The 27,962-nt window shown below is 42.1% G+C and overlaps 1 protein-coding gene across 2 annotated transcripts in view; it reads left to right on the top strand.

Moving 5' to 3' along the window:
• SCARA5 (scavenger receptor class A member 5) overlaps window positions 1-27,656 on the top strand; it is a 377,960-nt gene extending 350,304 nt beyond the window's left edge. For both annotated transcript variants that reach the window (XM_030198673.1, XM_030198672.1), the window contains 2 exons: window positions 6,005-6,205; window positions 25,507-27,656. In XM_030198673.1, the coding sequence (XP_030054533.1) occupies window positions 6,005-6,205; window positions 25,507-25,643 (338 nt within the window). In that variant the 3' untranslated portion in view covers window positions 25,644-27,656. The remainder of the gene's footprint in view (window positions 1-6,004; window positions 6,206-25,506) is intronic.
• The last annotated feature ends 306 nt before the right edge of the window (window positions 27,657-27,962 follow it).

Genomic DNA, 27,962 nt, shown 5'->3' with positions numbered 1-27,962 from the left:
TGTTTAATGCCACTTTATAAAAGGGCCCCCAAACATGTTACAAATAGAACAATTTGACAAACTGTGTTAAATTAATTGTGGAGTGTTAAACTACATACTCCTAGCGGAATAATTTGTTAATTATATTTGTCATTTGTTGTTATATGAGGGCAATATTCATTCAGCAATAAGGGCCAGATTCTATATATGGTACCTAAAAATATCCAAGCAATAAAGATTTTCACCTAAGCATATTCTATAAGCAGTGCCTAGATTTAGGTGCGGTATATAGAATACGCTTAGGTGGAAATCCTAGCACCTAAAGCGACGCGCATCTATTTAGGCCAAAGAAAATGTGGCCTAAATCCCTGCAAGTAGATTTACGTGCACTGGGTCATATTCTGTAACTGTGCATGTAAAGTTTGGGACATCCATGCAATGCTCATTTCCCCGCCCATAGCCACACCCCTTTTGAACTGCGCACATTAGAATTTACGCGGTTCATTACAGAATACGCTTATTGAGTTGTGTGTATAAATTCAAATTATTGCCAATTAGTGCTCATTATTGCTTGTTAAGTGCTGTTATCAACTCTGATTAGCTTGTTAAGCCAATTAACTTACGCGCGTTGTTATAGAATATGCCTAGATTTCAGTGCGGATCTCTAGGCATGCTATGTAGAATCTGGAGGTAAGTTTTTTTGCAATTACCATGCGTTAGGTACAAATACTAGCAGACAGTACATGCAAAGCCTATCTGGTAAATGTAGTGGACATGCCCAGCATGTACCCTGCATTTCCTGCACATGGCAGACACTCAGCACACAGGTACCACTTTACATGCAGTGGAAGATAGTACAGGAACATTTATGCTGCCTGCCATAACCTGAAATGTGTTGAAGGCCCATTCCAATTTATATATAGATATCAAACATACAAACGACGAGTGACCGTACTCACTCGCAAATGCGCAGTAGACACTTCCCTGTCTGTCCCGCCCCCGCGTCAATATGTCATGACGGGGGGAGCGGGACAGAGAGGGAAACTGCGCGAAGGGGAGGGAACCGCCGAGGTTGCCACCGCTACCCCCCCCCCCCCCCCCCGAGGTCGCCGCCACTGGTACCCCCCCCCCCCCCCGGAGTCGCCACTGCCGCCACCCCTCCACCCGGTCGTCTCTTCGCTATTCAACTTACATCTCCGCAGCAGGCAGATCAGCTGAGCTGCCATTGGCCTTCCTTCCCTGCCTGTGTCCTGCCCTCGCTGACGGTACGTCACATGAGGGCGGGACACAGGCAGAGAAGGAAGGCCGACGGCAGCTCAGCTCATCTCTGCCTGCTGCGGAGATGTAAGTTGAATAGCGAAGAGACGGGCTGGGTGGAGGGGCGTCGGGGGTGTCGAACTCGGGGGAGGGGGCGGCGACCCACCAGCCCGTTTTAACGGGCTCAACGGCTAGTGTATATATATATATATATATATATATATATATACACACACACACACACAAACACAGATAGATAGATAGATAGATAGATAGATAGATAGATAGATAGATAGATAGATAGATAGATAGATAGATAGATAGATACAGGGCTTTTTTTGAGGGGGTACTCGGGGGTACTGAGTACCGGCACCTTTTCCAGTGTCTGCTAAAATTGACCCATGGACCACAAGTTTTAATGAAAGAACTCAGGCTCAACACACCAATTCTGCCTTGTCATAGGTTCTGTGACTGGTTGCAGGAGGCCTGGCTATTGTGGAGTGAGTCCCTCAGTGATCACCCCACCCCTGAAGGGAGGCCTAGCTTTTGAGTACCGGCACCTTTTTTGCTAGAAAAATTGCACTGGATAGATAAAACTGCCACAGCAGAATTCCTAACCCCCAACATCACATCCCCCCCCTCCTGAAATCTCCCCCTTGCAATCCTCCCCAACAAGTCACATATCTCCCCTACATCTGCCCCCTTCTGATCTCCACCCTCTGAGAAAGTCAAATATCCTGCCTCATGGGATCCCCCTCCCTGTCCAAAAACCTTGCTCCCCCAGCACAAGTCCCACTACCCCAGAGCCCAACTCTCCCCTCACAGGGTCTTTGGGCGCAGCCATCTCCTCACCAGAGCATTACTGATTTTAAAATATAGTGTTTCCTGTTAAAAAAAAAGTCTACAATACAGATAATGATGTCTTTCTAATTGTACCCATATGTACTATGCTGGCACAAAGGCCAGTGGAACCTTTTCCTCTAACGAGAAAATTTGAATGTACAGTTTCAGTGTGTTTATTCAACTAAAATTGACAAGCAGGGTTGAATCTGCCACACAAGTGGTGATGTGATCTAATAGAACTGGGGCAGAACAGCTCTTCCGGAGTTCAGAATGTGAAGTTTTCAGCATATGCAGCCCTTCCTGCTTGTAGCAGGACTCTCAGTCTCCACAATTAACATGAAAACAAAGCTCTCCCAAAAAGTTTATTTTAAAGAAAATCTTCTGTGTGCTATCATTTTCTTCTGTTTTCTTTTTCAATAGTTCTAGTTCTGTTGCCATTTTCACCACAGAGCCATGGCACAGGCTGAACCAATGTTCCATGCCTACCCCACATGGAACAGAAGGACAGTAAACAATGGTAACCATAAAATCAAAAGAATGAATGAATGTTCATTAAAGCCAGGATATAGTGCCTCCTCCAGCTCCACAAACATTATCAGGCTGAGGAGTTTCTGAAGATGAAGAAAAAGTCTTTGGTATAAAAGCCAGCTAGTAAAAAAAATGGTTTAGAGGAATGAGGAATATTGAGTTTATGAAGTTGGAAGGAAAATTGGGTCCAACGTATCATGTGGCACTAATTGAATTGAAGGTCACTTGACATTTATATGTGACAAGAAGAGATGTAGTCAAGCTAAGTACTTCTTCTTCCCCGGGGTGTATGCAATTTTGTATCTTTTTTGACTTGTTATCACTCCTATTTGGATTGGAGAATTTAAACACTTTTTTGTTAGACATTTTGCACTAAATTTAAAAAATATTTTATAAACCCTGCTGACCTTTCACTACAGACTTTTCTCTCAATTAGATTTGAGAGTTTTTCTCTGTGGTTTGTTTGGCTGGTGGTGGGGCCGATGATGAGAGCCATTGCAAGGAGTGTCCGAACTTTAAACGGTACCCTTGGTTGATGAGGCCAATTGTTAAAAATTATATAATATTTTTTGGTGTGGAACAATTTGTTCTAACGCACTCAAGCAAATATTGTATGTTGAGTTTCTTATTTATATTTGCTTATGCAGTTTTGAATTTTTGAAATTTTTATACCTTTATAGACCATCACCCTTTAGCATCTGTCTGCTGTGGTCTCAGATCCCACATCTAGACAAATGAACACTATACAACATAGGAAAAGTTTCTCATTTCAGAAAAGAAAACTCCTGCCCTTTGTAAGCCAAACTGAGCAGGCCCAACAGCAAGATTATCCTGACCCCCATCAAAGAGAAAGAAGCCAGCCTAAGTAAATGTCTCTGGCTCAGTCCAAACAAAGCACATCTTTTTTACAGAAGCAACCAAACGTTTGTTGGTTGCCTTTCCACGTTGAATCCTGCCCTTCCCGATGGGGGTTGGGTTCAGTTTTTTCTCACGGAATAGGAGAAAATAACAGCACATACCAGGGTGCTCAAGTCAAGTATTGCTTGCATCTTTTCTCCATTCTTCTAAGAAGACTGCTCGGTTGGGATCAATCACTGCAGTTTCATACCCAACTTCTCCAAGGTGAGATCCAAATACATCTTTAATCCAATGCAATAAAAACCAGTTCACATCCTAAGAGATAAATCAAGGGTTCTGTCCCAGGTACTTCCTCATCTCAAAAATGTTGAGAGGACTGTACTCCATCTTGAATCTTAGGAACCTCAACCTCTTTACTGCAAAGGACAAGTTCAAAATAATCACCCTATCCTCTATACTCCCCTTCTAAACTAATGGAGACTGGCTGTGTTCTCTGGATCTCAAAGAATACAGTGATATACCAATTAATCCAAGCTACAGAAAATATCTTCAATGTAACCTGTAGACCACCCACTTGGAAGGGATTTCATTTCAGAACAGAGCAAATGTCAAAAAAGCACCTATTTTCTAATGGCAACATAAGCACCTATGTGCTCTACAAACTATCCCTAAGAGTGCATGAAGTCTTTCACATTGCACTGCTCCAAAGATGTAAATGTGTGCATGTAGTCTAAGCGTACACACACTTTAAAACATTTATCAAATACACAAACATTGCACCCTGCAGGTTGTGATTCAACTTAAAAATTAGGTTATGCATGGCCTAGCATCAAGTTATCTTTACAACCACTTCCAGTTCCTTGCTGCCCAGGGGTCAAGAAGAAAGGGTGATGTGGCCGTCTCATTTCCCCTTGCTTAAGAGGAAGAATAGATTATGTTTATTTGAATTAACTTTGGCCTTCCAGGCAGCCAGACACTGGAAGGATTTTGCTGACATCTTTCATTCCTCTCAGTTGTATTTCATTTTTAGGAAAAGGATTAAAAGATTTTCCTGTTTCAGAAATCTGTCTTGTGTCAAAAACTCCTGACTGTAATCAACATCTCTTAAGGGCCCTTTTACAAAGCAACAGTAGGGCAGCGTGGGCCAAATCAATACTACCATCTGGGCAGTAGCGGGCCCACCTGGCAGTAATGTCAAAGTTGGTGAATGCTGTTTTCCACGGTTGAAAATATTTTTCTATTTTCTACCATGGGAGGGGTTCCCGACGGTAATCAGCAAATTGACAGCATATGATCCCTTACTGCTAGGTCAGTGGGTGGCAGTAAGGGCTCAGACAGCAAATAGCCGTGCGCTACTTTTAATTTTAGTGCACGGACATTTACTGCCCCCATTGAAAAAAGCCCTTTTCCCCAGCTGCGTAAAAAATGGCTCAGGGTATGCCAAAAACATGCACCCATACTACTGCAGGCCACTTTTTACCGCAGCTTAGTAAAAAGACCCCTTAGTTTCTTATTCCCAGAAGACTTTCTGGTGTCTTGTGTGATTGCGATATCCACTTTGAACTGTGAGGTATTCACGGGATATAAGACCAGTTTATCATTGTCATTATCATACACTGTAAACTGAGATTCTTCTAACCAACGTCCACATTTCTCACAAACTGGCCATTAAACAACTTCTTTGGGACTTACTCCAAAATGTACTAGCAAATGCAGTAAGACATGTTGTATCTGCTGATAGGAATTTGAGATAACATTGTGCCAAGCCCCACAGAGATGCATCCATAGCTAAAAGGAAGGACTTACTGACTAACACCACTGAATTAAATAATGCAGTTTTGAGGTGTTCAAAAGCTTGATCATATTCAGTTTTCCAATCTTCTGGGGTAAGATTCTGAGAGCCCTGTTTACTAAACTGTGCTAGAGGCGCATTAGAGTTTTTAGCCATGGTAACCATGTAGATGCCCATAATATTCCTATAGGCGTCTATACGGTTAGCATGCGCTAATTTTTAGAGCACCTTTGTAAACAGGGCCCCAAATGTTTCTTTCAGCTTTGGAGCTTTTCTACCACCTTTTCTGTCCTGCAGTAGGTTGAACAGTGTTTTAACAGCGGAACAATGTAATCCTGGTTATAAATCATCATCTCCAAGAATGACTGGATTTTCTTAATATGGAGTGTCCATTCCTATTAAATCCTTCTCCTTAATGACTGTTATCACATTTGTCTTACTACATGACCCAGAAATTTCATTGATCTTTTTAAGAAGGAAGCATTTCTTAGGTGCCAGTTTCAGATTGTTAAGGAGTGTGAAACATGTTTTTTCGTAATTATTTTTTAATATTTCTACAATTGTTCTTTCATATTGAAAGTACAGAGTATGTTCAAGCAAACTCCTACTTTGCTGCATCTTGAGGTGTATTTAAGACAGTAGAATATGAGAAATGTACAGAGATGTGAAAACTTTTACAAGGCACTGTGTATGGTAAGACTGATTGACGGGGGAATCAGGCTCTAAACTGTTCATTTCTTCTTCCAGGTTCTTCTTCTTTGGAAGAAAGTGTGGTTCGACTGGTAAATGGATCAGGCCCTCATGAGGGCCGGGTGGAGGTCTTTTATGACAGACGCTGGGGGACAGTGTGTGATGATGGTTGGGACAAGAAAGATGGTGACGTTGTATGTAGGATGCTGGGGTACAAAGGTGCTGAAGAAATATACAGAACTGCAAGATTTGGGCAAGGTAAGATAGTCAACTAGATCTTACTACTACTATTAAACATTAGGGGAAAGGGAAATGGGACTTGATTATACCGCCTTTCTGAGGTTTTTGCAACTACATTCAAAGCAGTTTACATATATTCAGGTACTTATTTTGTACCAGGAGCAATGGAGGGTTAAGTGACTTGCCCAGAGTCACAAGGAGCTGCAGTGGGAATTGAACTGAGTTCCCCAGGATCAAAGTCCACTGCACTAACCACTAACCACTAGGCTACTCCTCCACTCAAAATTAGACAGCTGCAGCACTGTTCAGCAACATAAAATAGAGGCATTCCTTGCTCCAACTGGGACACACAGACAAGAAAATAATTTCTAGCAGTCACGAAAGTATTACAGTGAAAACACGTTTAATGCGAGATGCTCAAGATCGTGAAGAGTCAATGATTTTGGATTTCAAAGCAGATTTACGGAACTGGGTCTTTAAGCAAGACCTGAACATGGCCAGATAAGAAACAAAGTGAGAGATTCTACATATGGCGCCTAAAAAAAGAATTGGCGCTGAAATCAGCGCTGACAAAGCATATTTTGTAATCAGCACCTAGATTTTGGCGCTGATTATAGAATATGCTTAGTTGATATTTCAGCGACTAAAACTACGTGCATTCATTTACACCAACAAAAATGTGGTGTAAATCCTGGCACGCAGATTTACACACACAGGGCCGTATTCTATAACTAAATGTGTAAATTTTGGAACACCCATTTCCCCACCCATAACTGTGCCCCTTTTTGCCTGCGTGCGTTAAAAGTTCAGCACATTTTGTTACAGAATACACTTAGCAAATTGTGTTCCTAACTTCTAATCAGTGCCAATTACTGCTCATTAGCTTGTTAAGTTATGTGCATTGTTATAGAATCTGCTTGGTCTTCGGCGCGGATCTCTAGGCACGCTATATAGAATCCCAAGGAATGTGCATAAACAAATGGATGAACAGGGATGATATATTTTTCAAGCTCTTACTAAGGAGACAGATGAAAAACATGAGAACTGTACTGAAAAGAAATAATAAAATAATAACTATTTGAAAATATGAAATAAAGGCTTCCCCTTCTTCTATACAGCCACTATCATCTCCTTTTTCATTCACTCACAGATACAAAGAGAGACATAAAGATTGTCGTTTTAATAAAAATACAGTGAGGCCCCTTTATCACACAGCGGTAGAGTGTGGTTTTAGCACACCCTTACGAGGGTCATTCCCGCATGCTAAGGCCATTTTTACCATTGGGGTAAAATGGCTGATTTCCCTTTATTATAATAATGGCCACATACTAATTTTGCCATTAGCACGTGAACCCCTACCACCACCTATTTTGTAGGTGGAAGGGACTAATGTGCAAAACCAGCGCTAATGCCCATATGCTAATCAATTAGTGCAGAATATACTCACTGTCTGCTCCAGACTCACCCCCAGCACATGAATAGCACACACACACATCCCCAAATTACTATGAGATGCCTCTAAATGCCCTTCGGTAAGCCATTTTTTGCTGCAGTAAAAGAGCCCCAAACAGGATGCTAGATATTATTAGGAAAGGGATGGAGAATAAGACTGAAAATACTATAATGCCTTTGTATTGCTCCATGGTGCGTCCGCACCTTAAGTATTGCATTCAGTTCTGGTCGCTGTATCTCAAAAAAGATATAGCGGAATTAGAAAAGGTTCAAAGAAGAGTGACCAAAATGATAAAGGAGATGGAACTCCTCTCATATAAGAAAAGGCTAAAGAGGTTAGGGCTCTTCAGCTTAGAAAAGAGACAGATGAGGGGAGATATATGATTGAGGTCTACAAAATCCTGAGTGGTGCAGAACGAGTAGAAGTAAATTGATTTTGTACTCGTTCCAAAAGCACAAAGACTAGGGGACACTCGAGGAAGTTACATGGAAATACTTTTCAAACAAATATGAGGAAATATTTTTTCACTCAACAAATAGTTAAACTCTGGAACTCTTTGCTGGAGGATGTGGTAACAGCGGTTAGCGTATCTGGGTTTAAAAAAGGTTTGGATAAGTTCCTGGAGGAAAAGTCCATAGTCTGCTATTGAGACAGACATGGGAAGCAACTGCTTACTCTGGGATTTGTAGAATTGAGTATTGCCATGATTTGGGTTTCTGCCAGGTACTTGTGACCTGGTTTGGCCACTGTTTGGAAAACAGGATACTGGGCTAGATGGACCATTGGACTGACCCTGTATGGCTACTCTTATGTTCTTATGTAATGTTTATGCTGGGAGAAGGCTTATAGGATGATTCTTATGGCCTCATTTACTATAACATTTGAAGGGCAATTATATAAACCAGGCAGTCACATTAACACACACAGTATCCCCCAGATTCTATATAGCGTGAATTATGTTGAGTGCGCTAATTCAGTCGTATTCTGAATTTAACCATGTAACTTAATTAATGTAATTTAACAAATATTGACACTGGCATTAATTAGAATTTACGTGGACATCTAAGCATATTCTGTAAAGTGATATGCATAAATTCTAATCCACATAGTTGAAAAGGAGGTGTGGAATGGACGGGTTGTGATGGCCACTGAAAAGCCGAATGTTCAGTACCAGTATTCAGCTGCAGCCCACGCTGAAAATCTGCTATAGAAAAACACACAGTGGCCACCATTTAAAAAAATGCTGGCTAATGAGTGTTTAATATACTAAAAAAAAAATGAAAGAAAAAAAAGCAGCTCTGAGCTGATGTTAGGTTTTAAGCGGTAAGGGCAGGGTTTGCTTTGTGTGCTGTTTCTGAGCATTGGGAGGGAATAGCTAAGGACCTCATTTATATAGGATTGACTACATTTTAATGATACTTGCAGCCATCTTTGGTGCGCACATGGTCCCAAGCATTAGCGCCTTCTGAACCATTCTGCGCACCCTAACACCAGCACTATTACAACGCTAATCACTTCTAGCACCAGCATTAGGTTCTGAGCATCGGCCTATGATTTTTAGGACCCCTCATACACAGTAACTACTCACAAAGTGGAGAAAAAGACTTCAGACCCAGAGGTCAATATATGCAATAACTGCACTGACCATTGGCCCAATTTAATCACTGGTCAGAAAACTACTCTCAAAATAATCACAAGACTCAAAGGCCAACTCAGTGCAAACACTGGAAAAGTGAAAGGGTGAAATATCTGCCTGAATAAAATCCAGAGTGGCCCGGTCTAAAGGAGGAAATGAATTTGCTCTTCAAGGAAGGTGAGACAGATGAAAATAAGACCAAAAGCATTCAGAATTATGTGGAGAATCCTTGTGCCCATTGCACTCTCCTTCCAGGCCAAACTGTCGCAGGCTGAATTAGCCCAGATATTCAGTGCCAGGTCATATGCGGGCTCTGGTACTGAATATCCAGAGCTGTTAGCATTGGTGCTGGCTGCTGGAGTTTATGCAGGTCCTGGCCAGTATTCAGCTGGGGTCTGCATAAGGCAGTTATGTGGACCCCAGCTGAATATTGGCCTGGACCCACATAACTTTTAAATGGTTTTCCAGCCCCTTCAATCTCCCTTCTGATCCCTCTCTCTATCAAAACAGCCCCCTTTCCATCTCCCTTCCCCTAAAATCCCCCCCTCTAATTCTTCTCCCCATGTAAACGCAATGCTCCCCACCCCCCCACCCCCAGGTCTACCTAGCATCTGGTTCAGTGGGAGCGTTGAGGGCAGGCGCAAACCCCACTTGCTCCTGCCCCTAGTAGCTGCCTCATTAAAATGGCTGCTGTGAGTTCTCACAGCAGCTTCACGATGTTGCAAAACTGCTGGTTCTTCTCCAGCACCGCCCCCTGACCTACCCACTTTTGTCATAGCTGGTAAGAGCCAATATTCAGCGGCACTGTCCAGTTAAGTGCCACTGAATATCGGTGGTTGGGCGGCCTTGAGCAATATAAGTGGGTAGAAGCCTCTCCTGTCCACTTCAATTGCTTTGAATATGAGGCAGAATCTTTCTTTTACAATGCAAAATGTGAAAAAGATGATGCTTGAACATAACATCATTGTTACCAATGCAGCTTTATAAGGGCTTTCTAAAAGTAAGGAATGGTCTAATGCCACAATTTCTTTAGCAAATATAGGCCTTGGTAAGAATCCCACTTTGAGAGATATTCATCCTCTTTATTTTCTCATCTCGCATGAAGTGCCAAACATTGTTTTACTCTCTGTTATCAACTTTCATCTATATTGGCAAATACAGTTTTCCTTTGATTTCCAAGCACACCAAAGAACAGAGCTCATGGATAAAGACTCTGGAAAACGCACTGACACATTGTTGAAAGCAAAGCACTGCCAGTTTCTTATCAAGAGCCCTTTTTTTTGTTTTAAATAACTAGGAGCCTCCTAGAGAGCCTTTTTCAGGACACCACTGGTTGTTGTCCAGAAATGTTTTAAAAACAAACTACGTATTATGCTTCACATGGAGAAGAAGAAAGTGAATGTCTTGACTAGGGGACTTTCTTCAAGGTATGGAAAAAAGTGAGTTTAAGTAAACAAAATTCATATTTTTTTCCACAGCATCAGAACCCAAATTATAATTAGCATGAATTTTTAAGATGTTTAATGGAAAGGTAACCATTAAACCCAATAATTTGAAATATACATTTTCAAACATTGCTATTTTTTGGTATTGACATAGCCAGCTTTGACAATTTTTGTTAGATTTATATAAAAAGATACCAAGTTCCTTAATCTATGCATGTACATATCTAAAGGAGGAAGAGGAGTAGCCCAATGGCTAGTACAGTGGGCTTTGATCCTGACAATCCAGGCTCAATTCCCACTGCAGCTCCCTGTGACCTTGGACAAGCCACCCAACCCTCCATTGCCCCAGGTATAAAAGCCTACAATGTAAGCCCTCTAGGGACAGAGAAAAAGTACCTGCATATAATGTATACAGCACTGCATAGCACTATAGAAATTAGAAATACTACTACTACTACTACTACTTGACATTTCTAAAGCGCTACCAGGGTTACGCAGCGCTGTACAATTTAACATAGAAGGACAGTCCCTGCTCTAGGAGCTTACAATCTAAAAGACAATCTAAAAGACAGGTGTACAATCTAAAACGAGTATAGAGTCCGTCTGATAGGAATACTATAATTCACAAAGGTTAGGTGCCGAAAGCAGCATTGAAGAGGTGAGTTTTAAGCAGAGATTTGAAAATGGGTAGGGAGGGGGCTTGGCGTAGGGGTTGAGGAAGATTGTACCATGCAAAGGGTGAGGCAAGGCAGAATGAGCGGAGCCTCGAGTTGGCAGTGGTGGAGAAGGGAACTGAGAGGAGGGATTTGTCCTGTGAGCGGAGGTTACGGGTGGGAACGTAGGGGGAGATGAGGGAGGAGAGGTAGTGAGGAGCCGCAGACCGGGTGCATTTGTAGGTAAGGAGGAGAATCTTGAATTGTATGCGGTATCTGATCGGAAGCCAGTGAAGTGACTTGAGGAGAGGGGTGATGTGAGTATATCGGTTCTGGCGGAATATTAGACGTGTGGCAGCGTTCTGAATGGATTGAAGGGGGGATAGATGGCTAAGTGGGAGGCCGGTGAGGAGTAAGTTGCAGTAGTCAAGGTGAGAGGTAATGAGAGCGTGGACGAGAGTTCGTGTGGTGTGCTCAGATAGGAAAGGGCGAATTTTACTGATGTTGAAGAGGAAGAAGCGACAGGTCTTGGCAGTCTGCTGGATATGCGCAGAGAAGGAGAGGGAGGAGTCGAAGATGACTCCGAGGTTGCGTGCAGATGGGACGGGGAGGATGAGGGTGTTATCAACTGAGATGGAGAGTGGAGGAAGAGGAGAGGTGGGTTTAGGTGGAAAGACGAGGAGCTCGGTTTTGGACATGTTCAGCGTTTCACCAGATCTCAAGCAGCAATAAATGATCACACCTACATTCACAGTTTGTTTTCTCCTTATATGTTAATATTTTATAAAGATAAGTAATTGCCTACTTTGTCTTTATAAAATAATGTCTAAATCAGTTAAAATAACATCTAAGTTGGCTCACTGTTATGAAATTACTCTCTCTAAATGAAGTATATACAAAAATAAAGTTTTTCCTTAAATAGTAGCTTGAACTCCCTAGCGGTAGTACCATGAGACTACCACTATGGATCAGTGGTGCCATCTTGGAGCCACTGGGGCAATAAAGAGTTTGGATCGCTCCTGTCCCTGTTGCCCTAGGACCTGTGGGATGAGTCTGAGTGTGAGGGTGGGCAGGCACATGGGGTAAGGTGGGGTGAGGGAGAAGCTGGCTGGCTGGAAGAAAGCTGTGGGGGCACCAATGTGAGGCAACAATGTGGAGGGGAAGGCCACTATGGGGGTGCCAATGTTGAAGGACAACACCACCGCAGCAAATGTTGGCTCAGGATGTTGCATTTCCCAGCCCTAATCCTAACCAGATAGTACCAAGTGCAAGTGACATGGCAGGACCTAGAAACAACGGAAAGGAAATCCTGGAACCAACGTAAAGGTTTATGTTGAATCTTGGGTCACCCCTCTTTCTCCAGCAATTCCATCTCCTTCTGACGCTGGCAAAAACAAGGCAGAGTACAATTCTGCAAAAGGGATAAAAAGTAAAACACAGTTGTAGTGGGTGCAGTGCACTTCAGGCAGGCAGACCCAGGCCCATCCCTCCCCACCTGTTACACTGTGGTGGTAAATGTGAGCCCTCCAAAACCCACCAGAAACCCACTGTACACACATCTAGGTGCCCCCCTTCACCCGTAAGGGCTATGGTAGTGGTGTACAGTTGTGGGTAGTGGGTTTTGGGGGGGGGGGGTTGGGGGCTCAGCAGACACGGTAATGGAGCTATGTACCTGGGAGCAATTTCTGAAGTCCACTGCAGTGCTCCCTAGGGTGCCCGGTTGGTGTCCTGGCATGTCAAGGGGACCAGTGCACTATGAATGCTGGCTCTTCCCACGACCAAAGGGCTTGCATTTGGTTGTTTCTGAGATGGGCGTCCTTAGTTTCCATTATCGCCGAAAATCAGAAACGACCAAGTCTAGGGACGACCTAAATGTCAAGATTTGGGCGTCCCCGACCATATTATCGAAACAAAAGATGGACGTCCATCTTGTTTTTATATTACGGGTTTCTCTGCCCCTTCGCTGGGACGTTTTGCGAGGACGTCCTCAGCAAAACTTGGGCGTCCCTTTCGATTATGCTCCTCCATGTGTTGCTTTTTGGACATTTTGCTGTTTCAAAAATGAGCCCCTTCCAGCTCCCCAAGAGTCATCTCACTGTTTTGAGCTGTAGAAATAACTGAGAAGCTAAGGAAGCCCCTACTTGCAGGAAGGGCCGCACATGCTCAAAACTAGAGTTCTGAACTCTGGGAGAACAGTTCCATCCTGGCACCATTTTTCTACCTTATAAATGCTGCTGTCTACAGAAAGCATCTGTTACAAGTGAACAACATTGCTAGCTCTCCAGTAAAGTTTTGTGATTTCTGTCTTACATACTATGCTGGAATGGTCTTCCTGTGTTGATATGTCCTACTTCCTCTTTAGCAGTCTTTCAAGCCCTACCTAAAGTTCACCTTTTAAGATTGCTTTTAAATCCAAATACTTTGACTCTTCCAGATCTCAGACTTCTTTCTTTAAACATATTTAATGTAACGGTTAATTGATTATTAGAAATGTGTTTGCTTTGGCTGTGTGCCTCAAGTAGATTGTAAGCTCCAATGACAACGGAATGTCTCTTAAGTGTACCTAAGTGCTGCTTATATCTAGTATCATTTTTTAAAAAATGTATAAAAAAAACAAAAACCAGCAACAATGTAATGGCTTTGAAGCTTTAATAACTATTGGGACACTAAAACTGACCAAAAACCTAATATGTTTTTTCACATTTTGATTGTGAAATACAATGGGCAACATAGCAAGAAATCGACAGAAAACAGTCATGTCCTCATGACTGCCCTCATATCTGTTATCAATGTCAGTCTTACTATTCTTTCACTTTCATTCTTTCATACTTCTTCCAAAGGTTTCAGAGTGAAGCAACTTCACCATTTTAGTCAAGGGTTATATATTCAATGGACTAGCCACTTGGATGACAGTATTTTTGTTGTATTGTACCGTAAATCTGATTTAGTACATAGGGGTCCTTTTACTAAAGTGCGCTGAAAAATGACCTGCACTGTTGTAGGCGCATGTATTATACCAAGCAGATTCATATATCAACGCACCTACAAAAAAGGCCTTTTTTGGGGGGACGAAAATGGACATGTGGCAAAATAAAAATTGACATGCGTCCATTTTGGGCCTCAGACCTTACTGCCACCCATTGACTGAGCTAACCAAGCAGTAATCATCAGTGTGCGTACACTGCCGATTACTGCCCAGTTAGAGCCACATGGTAGAAAATAAAAAAATATTTTCTGCCGCACGTATCGGACACGCATAAAAAATGGAATTACTACCCGGTACTCACAGTAGCCAGGTGGTAGTTCCATATTGATGCACATCGGACTTGTGTAGGCGACTATGTGCCTCCATGCCTTAGTAAAAGGGCTCCATACTTAATAACTAAAAAGATTAATGTGTAGCTACAAACTGTGGACCCCTTTTACTAAAGTTTTAAAACATCAGTTTCCTGCGCACTAAGCCCAGAGTTACCATGGTATATTTTGAATGCTTTGTTTTTTGCACATCATGCACTAATGCTGCAGTATCTACAAAAAATTAACATGCAATCACTTACTGCCCCCTAATTAGGATGTGCTAAGAGCTCCCATGTGAACCCTGCATTATCCAGTTAGCACACGTGTACTGCTATGGATTTACAGCCTGCTTTAATGACACAGACTACTCAGTAATTACTGTGGATTCTTTTGGATTCATATTAAGTAAATGAGACCTTTATTAGAGGTTCTAAAATCTACAATGATTAAGATATATAGAATGATTAAGCTATACACACACAATGATTAACTATATAACTACAAAGAAACAATACCTATCTATAAATAATCATTACATCACTGGTCTCTACATCTAAGCAATGCTAGGAGTTTCTAGACCAGGAAAAGAAGCAATAATACACTTTATTATACATACGTCCATCACTTATCATTACATCATCCAGGCTCTTATCAGCTGGGAAGGGCCCTGTTCACAGCGAAAGCCAGGAGTTCTTTGACCAGGAAATATGGTTCTCTGCGCAGTTCATACGTTATTTATTCACAGACGAGCTCCCAATTTCACTGATAGAAACTCCCTTTTATATTAGGCTTAGAACTCATGTTCAAAGCTAAGAAAAATTACAGAATGCTTGAGAATTTCTCTGTTTAGGTAAACAAGCCATACTGTGGAAATGTGGTCACATGTTTCCTAGTCCAGGTGGCCAATCTGAACTCGAAAACAGGCTCCACCTCTCCCTTCATATATCAAATTAATTAAAGCTGTGTCTTATCTTCTACGGTCCAACTTATTTTCACACAATCAAAGTTAAATAATCATTTATAAACAGAATTACTTCTAATCAAAAATACAGACCCCAAGTGCACTGGATAGTCAAGGCAGAGTTGAAAAACAATCTTTAAAATTCACTTCCATTACACACATGCTAATCGGAAAGTGTTAGCTGGATAATGCTTCAAAGCCCATTTTCTGCCCATGACACGCCACTTCCAGAAATATTTTTTTAAAATAGCTAATGCATGGTTTAATGCACCCTAACAGGCAAAATATCACAAAACACTTTAACATGTTTTGTGATAAGCCTTTTCTTGCATACTACATGCATGTTAGATCTTAATGCCCTTTGTGTGCATGTGTTACAAATTAAAACCTTCCCACAATAAAAGGTCAGCCATGAAAGCATATTTCTGTGGGATCGCTGTTAATTATACTGTATTCTACAGAAGCCAGTATTAAAGGTAATCAGCCAAACCTAGCGGTCCTTTTACTAAGCCGCGGTAAAAAGTGGCCTTCGGTAGTGCAAGCGATTCTTTTGGACGCATGCTGAGCCATTTTTTACCGCTTCTAGGAAAAAGGGCCTTTTTTAAGGGGCCAGAAAATGGACATGTGCTAAAATTGAAACCTGCGCATTTCCATTTTCAGCCTGAGACCTTACCGCCATGCACTGACCTAGCAATAAGGTCTCACGTGCTACCTACGCGGTAAGCATACATCGCACGCCAACTGCTGTTTACTGCCGGGTAAGCGGACCACGGTAGAGAATAGAAAATTATTTTCTACTGCAGGATTCAGTGCGCACCAAATTTGGAATTGGGCGGTACTACTAATTTGGCACGTGCGTAGGCCCTCCTGCGCCTTTGTATAAGAGCCCCCTAGGACATTAGAAGGGAGTTATTAGATTGATTAGAAGGTCTTTTAACATTTTTTTTGTCTTAGTTCAGCTTTAGTTATTACAGTCCTAGAACATTAAAAGATAGGTATTAGATTTATTAGAAGGTCTTAAATTATTTTGCCTCAGTTAAGTCTTAGTTGCTACAGGCCTAGAACATTAAAAGTAGGTATTAGATTGATTAAAAAGTCTTAAATTTTTTTACCTCAGTTTAGTCATCTTTCCCATCCACCTTCTCCAACTCTCTCCCACTCCAGGCGTATGTCATAATTTATAGTCAGTTATCCCAATTAAGGGGACAAAGGAGAAATTTGTCACTGCAAGGTATTTTCATCAGCAAGTGATTCACCATAAGCAACTTATTTGTAGTTCAGTGAGGTGGAAACACAAAATAAAAGTATAAATATACAAAATAATCTTAAGGCACTTTATAATAGTTTAGCTATCCCTACTTCCTTAGCAACTTTAGAGATCCTTTTACTAAGCTGTGGTAAAAAGGGCCTGCGCTAGCGGCAGAGGCCATTTTTGCCATGTGCTGAGGCTCTTTTTAACTACAGCAGGTAAAAAGGCTGAAAAAAGACATGGTCATGTGGTAAGATTCTTACTGCTTGGCCATATAGGGGGGAGCACTTACCGCCACCCATTGAAGTGGTGGTAAGGGCTCCCGTGCTAACCCGGCGTTAACTGGGAGCGCAAGATGCTGCCTGATTACCACCAGGTAAACCCCTGTGGAAATATTATTTGAATATTTCCACAAGCGCCGGAAATGCTGTGTGCTGGGGATGGAACTACCGCTATTGCCCGCGTTGGGCCAGCAGTAGCCTCCAGATTGGCACATGGTAAGCCTTTTACCACCGCTTAGTAAAAGAGCCCCTTAAATAGCTGAACAACTCACCGGTACTAAAATGCAGGTAGTAGTGTAGCAGTGAATTGGGTCCCATCCAGTCTTTTGCACTGAGTGATACATATATGATTATCTCACAGTTGGTGAGAGGTCATATATGTGCAACTGGTTTAAGGAGCTACTGGCTTTCAAAAGGAGTTTGACTTCTTGAGGCTAGAGTAACGGACTTGGAGGAGCTGAGGCAGACAGAGAAGTATATAGAGGATACCTATGGTAAAGTGGTCCTACTTCCAGCTGGCAACCTCTGCCCTGCCTTGAAGCAGAGAGGTAATCTGAAAAGAAATCATCATTTTGGCGTGACAAGAAGTGATTCTGTAGCAAAGACCTTCCTCCAGGAGATGTGATTTTCTCTCATACCAAGGATGTGTCTCCAGGGGAGTCTGCTTAGAAGGAAAGAGTTAAGATGGACATTTCAGTTGGATATTTGATCACTAAACATGTAGATAGCTGGGTGACAGGTGTGGGCGAGGATTGCTTGGGCACTTGGATGCCTAGTGTGACATTGTCAGACCTCACGTATCACCTAGAAAACATTTTAGACAATGCTGAGTTAAAGCCAGTTGTCTTGGTACATGTGGGTACCGGTGACATAGAAATGTATGAGAAGGAAGTTCTAGAAGCCAAATTTAGGCTCTTTGGTTGAAAGATGAAATCCAAAACCTCCAGGGTAGCATTCTCAGAAATGTTCCCTGTTCCATGTGCGGGACCCAAGGAGAAGGCAGAGCTCCAGAGTCTCAAGTCTCAATGTATAAATAAGATGATAGTGCAGGGAAGAGAGATTTAGATTTATCACAAACTGGGCAATATTCTGGGGAAGGGGAAGTCTATTCCAAAAAGATGAGGTCCATGTTAACTTGGGTGGAACCAGGCTGCTGGTGGTGATGTTTAATAAGGAGATAGAGCAGCATTTAAACTAGAATGTGTGAGAAAGCCATCTGTTCTTTGAGTGCATGGTTCAGAGTAAGATGCCTTTGAAGGATGTTATGAAAACAAGGAAATTATGGCATCCTGATAGACAGGTTGCAATAAAGGCAAAAGTAAGCCAGGTGCCTTCACAGGAAGAGCAGACAGAGATTTTTGTTACAAAATATTTCAATAAATATAAAGGCACAAAAACAATCTGCAAATTATCCCTGTCAACTGCTAAGCAGGTTGCAAATAGAAACAAAAACTACACTTCAAAATGTCTGTATACAAATGCTAGAACCCTAAAAAAATAAGGTGGGAGACTTAGAGTATATAGTACTAAATGAAGAGGTAGCTATAATAGGCATCTCAGAGACTTGACAGAAAGAGAACCAATGGAACACTGTGACACCAGGGTATAAATTATATTTAAGATGAGGTGGATCAAATTGGAGGAGGGGTGGTGCTATACGTTAAAGAGGGCATTGAATCAAACAGAATAAATATTCTGCAGGAAGCAATTTGCAATGTGGCATTTCTGTGTATAGAAATTCCATATGTGAAGAGAAAGTGAATAGTATTAGGGGTATTCTATTGTCTGCCTGGTGAGAATGAACAGACATAATGAAATGTTTGTAGAAATTAGGGAAGCTAGCAAATTTGGCAATACTAAAATAATGGGTGATTTCAACTACCACACACAAATTTGGGGGGAGGTTGTACATCATATAAACATCTGACAATCTGTCAATAATATGGTCAAATGAGTGGAAAAACACTCTAATAAAGAGCAGCTAAAAAAGTAATCTGCTGTAACCTTGAAGTAAGGGCCATATACCTCAGGATCCTTCCGCTCACATAAATCACTAGAGATCTATAAATAAGTGAGTTCAACAGGATATTTTCTCAGTCATCGGCACGGCATGGAGAAAAAGACTTAACAGAGCCAAAAAAAACTCCATGAAGGGTGGGTCATACCTGAAGTACAGAATGTAGGCAGAATAGATGTTCAAGCACAGTTATATCGCTTATCTGTAGCTCAAATATTTGTGCTCCACTTCCTCAGTTTATAAGTTTATAGATAATCCACCTGCACTTGTTCTCAGATTCTCAAGCACTCAAATTCCACTATCTCATTCTTACAAATGTAAGAATTTTTGTCGGTTTTTTTGTTTTGTTTTTGGCATTTGACATGAAAAGAAAATTAAATTTAAACCTAGTCCATATTAAGTCAGGAGATCAAAGATGGATATTTTAAACCAAATAGGTAAAAAAGCAATTAGTAACCTAACCTTGGGGGGTCAGCACACAAGAAAAATATCTAGGTGTTGTTGTAAGCGGACTGTGAAATATGGGAAATTGGAAGACTGGGCATCCAAATGGCAGATGAAATTTAATGTGGACAAATGGAAAGTGATGCACATTGGAAAGAATAATTTGAATCATGATGCTAGGGTCCACCTTGGGGTCAGCACTCAAGAAAAAGATCTAGGTGTTGCTGAAATCTTCTGATCAATGTGCAGCGGCAGCCAAAAAAGCAAACTGGCTACTAGGAATTATTAGGAAAGGGATGGTGAATAAGACCAAAAATACTATAAAGCCTTTGTATCGCTCCATGGTGCGTCCGCATCTTGAGTACTGCATTCAGTTCTGATCGCCGTATCTCAAAAAAGATATAGTGGAATTAGAAAAGGTTCAAAGAAGAGCAACCATAACATAGTAACATACATAGTAGATGACGGCAGAAAAAGACCTGCATGGTCCATCCAGTCTGCCCAACAAGATAACTCATATTTGCTACTTTTTGTGTATACCCTACTTTGATTTGTACCTGTGCTCTTCAGGGCACAGACCGTATAAGTCTGCCCAGCACTATCCCCGTCTCCCAACCACCAGCCCCGCCTCCCAACCACCGGCTCTGGCACAGACCGTATAAGTCTTCCCAGCACTATTCTCGCCTCCCAACCACCAGCCCCGCCTCCCAACCACAGGCTCTGGCACAGACCGTACAAGTCTGCCCAGCACTATCCCCGCCTCCCAACCATCAGTCCCGCTTCCCACCACCGGCTCTGGCACAGACCGTATAAGTCTGCCCAGCACTATCCCCTCCTCCCAACCACCAGCCCCGCCTCCCAATCTTGACTAAGCTCCTGAGGATCCATTCCTTCGGCACAGGATTCCTTTATGCTTATCCCACGCATGTTTGAATTCCGTTACCGTTTTCATTTCCACCACCTCCCGCGGGAGGGCATTCCAAGCATCCACTACTCTCTCCGTGAAAAAATACTTCCTGACATTTTTCTTGAGTCTGCCCCCTTCAATCTCATTTCATGTCCTCTCGTTCTACCATCTTCCCATCTCCGGAAAAGGTTCGTTTGCGGATTAATACCTTTCAAATATTTGAACGTCTGTATCGTATCACCCCTGATTCTCCTTTCCTCCAGAGTATACATGTTTAGTTCAGCAAGTCTCTCCTCATATGTCTTGTAACCGTTTTCATTTCCACCACCTCCCGCGGGAGGGCATTCCAAGCATCCACTACTCTCTCCGTGAAAAAATACTTCCTGACATTTTTCTTGAGTCTGCCCCCTTCAATCTCATTTCATGTCCTCTCGTTCTACCCATCTCCGGAAAAGGTTCGTTTGCGGATTAATACCTTTCAAATATTTGAACGTCTGTATCGTATCACCCCTGATTCTCCTTTCCTCCAGAGTATACATGTTTAGTTCAGCAAGTCTCTCCTCATATGTCTTGTAACGCAAATCCCATACCATTCTCGTAGCTTTTCTTTGCACCGTTTCAATTTTTTTTACATCCTTAACACGATATGGCCTCTAAAACTGAACACAATACTCCAGGTGGTGCCTCACCAATGACTTATACAGGGGCATCAACACCCCCTTTCTTCTGCTGGTCACACCTCTCTCTATACAGCCTAACAACCTTCTAGCTACAGCCACCGCCTTGTCACACTGTTTCGTCGCCTTCAAATCCTCAGATACTATCACCCCAAGATCCCTCTCTCCGCCCGTACCTATCAGACTCTCCCCGCCTAACACATACGTCTCCCGTGGATTTCTATTCCCTAAGTGCATCACTTTGCATTTCTTCGCATTGAATTTTAATTGCCAAACCTTAGACCATTCTTCTAGCTTCCTCAGATCCTTTTTCATGTTTTCCACTCCCTCCCGGGTGTCCACTCTGTTACAGATCTTAGTATCATCCGCAAATAGGCAAACTTTACCTTCTAACCCTTCGGCAATGTCACTCACAAATATATTGAACAGAATCGGCCCCAGCACCGATCCCTGAGGCACTCCACTACTCACCTTTCCCTCCTCCGAGCGAATTCCATTCACCACCACCCTCTGGCGTCTGTCCGTCAACCAGTTCTTAATCCAGTTCACCACGTCAGGTCCTATCTTCAGCCCATCCAGTTTATTTAAGAGCCTCCTGTGGGGAACCGTGTCAAAGTGATAAAGAGGATGGAACTCCTCTCGTATGAGGAAAGGCTAAAGAGGTTAGGGCTCTTCAGCTTGGAAAAGAGACAGATGAGGAGAGATATGATTGAGGGCTACAAAATCCTGAGTGGTGTAGAATGAGTAGAAGTAAATTGATTTTTTTACTCATTCCAAAAGTACAAAGAGTAGGGGACACTCGAGGAAGTTACACAGTGTGATATCCCCCTTCTCACTCAGGGTGACCTGGTTCTCAATATGCAGATCATATGCAAATTAGTGTGCTACCCCTTCTCGCTCAGGGTGACCTGGTTCCCACTCAGCAAATTAAACAGGTCTCACCAACTGCATATTTCTCAGGCAACTCTTTATTCCAGCCCCTGGGCACACTTCTTCTAGCTTAATACTTTATGCTTTCATAGATCTTCACACTGAGCCTCCCCACACAGATACAGGGGCTCAGTACTACACCAATACTTTGGGGACTCTCAACCCCAGGCTTTGCAGCCTGCTTCTCTCAGTACTTTGGACACGCAGTCCCCTCTTTGAACCCACAGTTCTGGACACACAGTCTTTTCTTCTTTGGACACACAGTCCCCTCTTTGAACACACAGTTCTGGACACACAGTCTTTTCTTCTTTGGACACACAGTCCCTCCACTGAACACACAGTTCCTATAAGTACTGAGGACACACAGTCAAACACTAATGCTTTAGGGACTTCTTACCCCAGGATTTTCAGCCTGCTGATCTCCTTTGGGACACACAGTCCTTCACAAGTCCATAGGGTTAGCCAGTATCTTCCAGGGGCTCTCTCTTCTGCTGCCAGCTCACTTCTCTTCCTTTCACAACTCAGGTGGGGTATAAAGTGGTTAATTAGCTACACAGGACCCAGCCCATAACCTCCTACACCTGTGAACCTCCCAGGGCTCTCCCCGGTCCTAGCGACCTCCATCTTCTTCTAGCACCCTCTAGTGGCCTACACCGTATAGAACACCCTCTTACTTAACACAACAGAAATGGACGTGCGGCAAAATCAAAATTGGAGTGCGTCCATTTTGGGTCGCCAATCATTGATCTAGTGGTAAAGTCTCACACGGTAACTGTGCAGTAATGACCTACAAGTGTCAAATGCCACTTGGTGTGCGTCCGATATGTATGTCCGAAAATAAAACTTATTTTTTGGATGCGCATATCAGACACACGCCAAAATTGAAATTACCGTAAGAGCTATGTGGTAGCCAGGTGGTAACTCCATTTTGGCGCACGTTGGGCACATGTAGACGCTTACACAGCTTAGTAAAAGGGCCCCTTAGTCATGTTTTTCCAGAGACAGTCACATATAAAAAAATAAAATGTAATATTTAAATGATGATGTCCAATTATGTATTTTTACAACATTGTTCTGGCAGGTGTGACACTGAAGTGATCCTGAATGTTCAGTTTATCAGGAAGGTGCTTGGGAGCCTTGAATTAAGGGGCACTACCACCGGCTTACTGCAGGAGCCATTTCTAGTGCAACAGGAATACTATTTTTGCACTGGGGGCTTACCTGGCAGTAAAATGCTTCGCAAGCTGCCCAGATACTGCTAGGTTAGCGCAGGAGCCCTTACCACCTCCTAAATAGGTGGCAGTAAGGGCCCCCCACCCCAAAATTGCCACATGACAAGTGTGCACTTACCACATTGCCATTTCCTTTTTTCGGCCTTTTACCCGCTGTGGTATAAGGAGCCTTGGCGTGCAGCAATTCCATGAACTCATGCTATTGAGGGCCCCTTTTACTGCAGCTTGGTAAAAGGGGCCCTAATGTGGGATGGGAGTCATAACCACCCTGAACTATTAGGATTAAGAAAGACAAATAAAGGACATACAGGAGCACACACACCCCCAACCCCCAACCCCTAAGCTAAAGCCAGCTGATTCTGATCCAATGCTAAGACCTTGTGATCTAGGGCAAGTCACTTAACCCTCCATTGCCTCAGGTACAAACATCGCTAGAGATGGTTGTCCCTAGATTTGGTCATTTCTGATTTTCGTAGATAATGGAAACTAAGGACGCCCATCTCAGAAATGACCAAATGCAAGCCCTTTGGTCATGGGAGGAGCCAGCATTCGTAGTGCACTGGTCCCCCTCGCATGCCAGGACACCAACCGGGCACCCTAGGGGGCACTGCAGTGGACTTCATAAATTGCTCCCAGGTACATAGCTCCCTTACCTTGTGTGCTGAGCCCCCCAAAGCCCCCCCCCAAAACCCACTACCCACAACTGTACAAGAAAAGTCCATAAGCCATTATTAAGGTGGACTTGGGGAAAATCCATTGCTTATTTCTAGGATAAGCAGCATAAAATCTATTTTACTATTTCGGGATCTTGCCAGGTACTTGTAACCTGGCTTGGCCACTGTTGGAAACAGGTTACTGGGCTTGATGGACCTTCAGTCTGTCCCAGTATGGCAACACTTATGTTCTTAAACTGAGAAGGATAAGGAATTACTTTCCCAGAGAATCATTCCACTCGCTAGTTCAGTCAATAGTCCTTGCACATATAGAGACATATTTTCAAAGCACTTAGACTTACAAAGTTCCATAGTAACTTATGGAATTTTGTAAGTCTAAGGGCTTTGAAAATGAGCCCCATAGACTACTGCAACGAAATCTACACTGGATGTAAGGAAGAAATCCTGAAAAAGCTACAGACTGCACAAAATACAGCAAGTCTCACTTCGACAGAGCCAGACCATTGCTACAAGTTTTGCACTGGCTTCCAATAAAGGAGTGTATCACATTCAAAATATGTATGCTGGTCCATCGAATCATATTCAGAACTGCCCCAGACTGTATAAGAGATCTAATCAACCTACCACTGAGAAACACGATGGAAGAAATGCATAATTATCTAATCCTACACCATCCAAGTTGTCAGAAACTAATATACAAGCCCGTCTACTGAAATGTACTGATGAGAAATATGCTGAGCATCTGCCTATTTCTGGCTTATTGTGTTCTGTGCTTTGAAGTGCTGCTAAAAGAGGAATTATGTGATTCTCAAATATCAATTTATTACTAGGTGCTAAAGAGAGTTGCTACCAACTAGTCAAGATGTTGAAAAAGGGCTCCTTTTATAAAATGGCACTATCAGTTAATGGTGCGCTTAATGCGAAGAAGCCCATTCAGTTCCCATGGGCTTCTTTGCATTCGGAACTAAATTCAGCAAATCATGCTGAAAAATCGGCATGGAAAATTTATGCATTGAGCACTATTCTTTAAAGCACTTATAGAATAGCGTCTAATCCATGCCTAACTTACGATGTCTGCTGAAACCAGGTATAAATGCCAGTGCCTAAATAAGGATGCGGATCAGGTGTATTCTATAAAAATGTGTGTAACTCATAGGAATGCCCCCCAAACACCCTCTAAATACATCCCCTTGAAATTACACACTATAGGAGTTAAACATATACCACTATACAATTAAATGTGCTTGTAACTTCCACTTAAAGCAAATTAACGCCAATAATTGGTTGTTTGCAGCCAGTTATTGGTGCTGATTGGCTCATTAATCAGTTAAGTTGTGCATGCAAATCATCTATGCATGCTGAATTCGAGGTCAACACACGCTAATCAGTAGTGTCACTTTGTAAAAGGAGCCCAAAGGGAATATTGAATTCCTCCAATTCACTATGTTCAAATATTTTCACAGGTATTGGGCGTATCTGGATGGATGATGTTGCCTGCAAAGGGACAGAGGACACTATTCTTCAGTGTGGCTTCTCGAGTTGGGGGAAGACTAATTGTGGTCATGCTGAGGATGCTGGAGTAACCTGCATAAAGCAATAAACAGCCCATAAGGGCAAGGCTGTGATATTTTGAGAGCGGCTTTATTGCACTTCTGAGACTTACACATACTCGGGTACACAACGAATCATGAAGCTTGCAGCATCAACCTGGTCACCTGTTATCTGCAACAAGCTATCATCCATCAACTTCCAGCTTATTGTAAAGCCTCTTCAAGTTTAATGCTTTTAAATATCTAAGGCCTTGGTCTTCACTTCCAGTCCTCAAGGGCCACCAAAAGGTTATTTTCAAGATATTCTTAACAAACATGCATGAGAGAATTTTGTATGCCTATTACATCCACTGTATGCAAATCTCTGTTTTGCATATTCTGTTGATGGACCAAGGACCAGGAGTGAAGACCAAGATTTACTAATGCATGTGAGGGGTTGAGCACCAAAAAGGCTCACATACTGTTTACTCTGGGGGGCAATGCCAAATAGTTTTTATCTAGCCATTAACAGTGTTTCTATGTTTTTCCTTCTACTTCTAATATAACATAAGCAGAAACTGATTTATAAGATTATTTATCCTGACTTCCCTCCCTTTTCTGTCCATTGAATATATAAGCACAGGTGACAGTAGGTAAACTTGAATATTCAATCTGCATACAGTAGATATTAACTCATTTAAAAACTATGTGAGAAATTGCACATGTTAAGCCATAGCCTTGACCTGCAGTCAGTTACTCAGTTACATTTGGAAGCACTTTAGGCTTTTTCATGGTCTGCTACAAACAAAGGTCTCTATCCTTTACTTTCCACACGTATATTCAATTTACACTTGAAAATAGGAAACAGTGTATCTGTTATGGGAAGACATTGTAGAACTGCATGCACCAATTACTGCTTAAAAGTGAAACAGCTTACTAGGCCAGTCGTGGAAGCCAAGATGAAAAAATGCAAGTCATTAGATCCTGCTATCTATTCTGATTTTCCAGTTTAATCACTTGAGTTCCTTAGTAATCACATCCTCCATGGAAGCTGTGATTTTCTGTTTAATAGAAATTGCCCGACCATAGTCTAAGTTTCAGACACAAGTGGAGGGCAGGGAGCAAAGTGCCAAAAAATCAGTTATTTTGAAATAGAATCTCTTTTATCCCAAAGGATTTAATATCCAGCATTTTCTGGAAAGGACAAACTTCCACAAAAGTAGTACATGTGCAATCTTGTACGAAAAGCATTGCAGGGGAGGGATGCTACAGAGCCAGAGAACAAGACATCAGCCTAGGAAACATTCTCCTCTCTTATAATTAAAATAGTTTACTAAAATGAGTTCTGTTGTACTGTGATGTGGCAAATAGAAAGCTAAAGGACAAAGGAGTTAAAGTCAAAATATTTCTGGTCCCATAGGAAAAGCTTCAGACCACTAATTCAGTTTCTGCACGTAAAAATGTGATCTGTCAACTATTTACACTTCTTTTAATTATTAAAAAGAAGAATACTGTGTAACTGAATAAGAAAGGTACAAGAAGTCTGTTGAAATTTTGTCAAAAAGTGTCACAGCCTGTCTAGAATTCCTGCTAGGGTAGTCATGGTAAAAGGGATGTGCTCAATTACTTAAGAAACAACAAGAAAACCCAGCAGAAAAGAAAAAAGGAGAGGGGGGGTGGGGGGCTAATGATGGCCAAAATGTGAATAAGAAATCACCCTATAGATACAAGATTGGAAATATTAAACAAAATAAATATGTGTAAGGAAGGAAGGTTTTCAGCCAAGAGCTAAATCACGTCAATGAGCAACTGATATGAAATCACCGCCAAAAAAACAGATTTATTCAGAATGCTCTTATTGCATCATTATACCTTCTGAGTGCATATAAATAGTGAACAAACTATCAATCAAGTTCCAACAATCCCACATCAAAAATTAAGATAAATATAGAATCCCTCCAGGGAATGCCAGATGCAGTGTATTAAAGGCAATATTGCTCACAATACAGTACAGGGCTGACACGATTTGGGTTTCTGCCAGGTACTTGTGACCTGGCTTGGGCACTGTTGGAAACAGGATACTGGGCTAGATGGACCATTGGTCTGACCCAGTATAGCTACTCTTATGTTCTTATGTTATGTTCTTATATCCACAGCATATTGGGTAGCTGCTCGACAGAGTCTCCTTTTCGATAATATCTTCCTCAGGAGCAGTCCCCAACATAAAGTCTCTGATTCACTCCAGCCCAATTACAGCAGCACTATCTTTAAGGTACTGTTCAGCTTCAGGAGTGATGTTCTGTTAAATCCACTCCCTTACAGGTGCAAGGATCATGGAATGAATGTATTTGGCGCACTGTAAAAGAGATTGAAGGTTAGGGCTGTCTAGA

Source organism: Microcaecilia unicolor, chromosome 3, assembly GCF_901765095.1.
Source record: "Microcaecilia unicolor chromosome 3, aMicUni1.1, whole genome shotgun sequence".
Taxonomy (NCBI): domain Eukaryota; kingdom Metazoa; phylum Chordata; class Amphibia; order Gymnophiona; family Siphonopidae; genus Microcaecilia; species Microcaecilia unicolor.
This window is presented reverse-complemented; position numbering and strand designations above follow the sequence as displayed.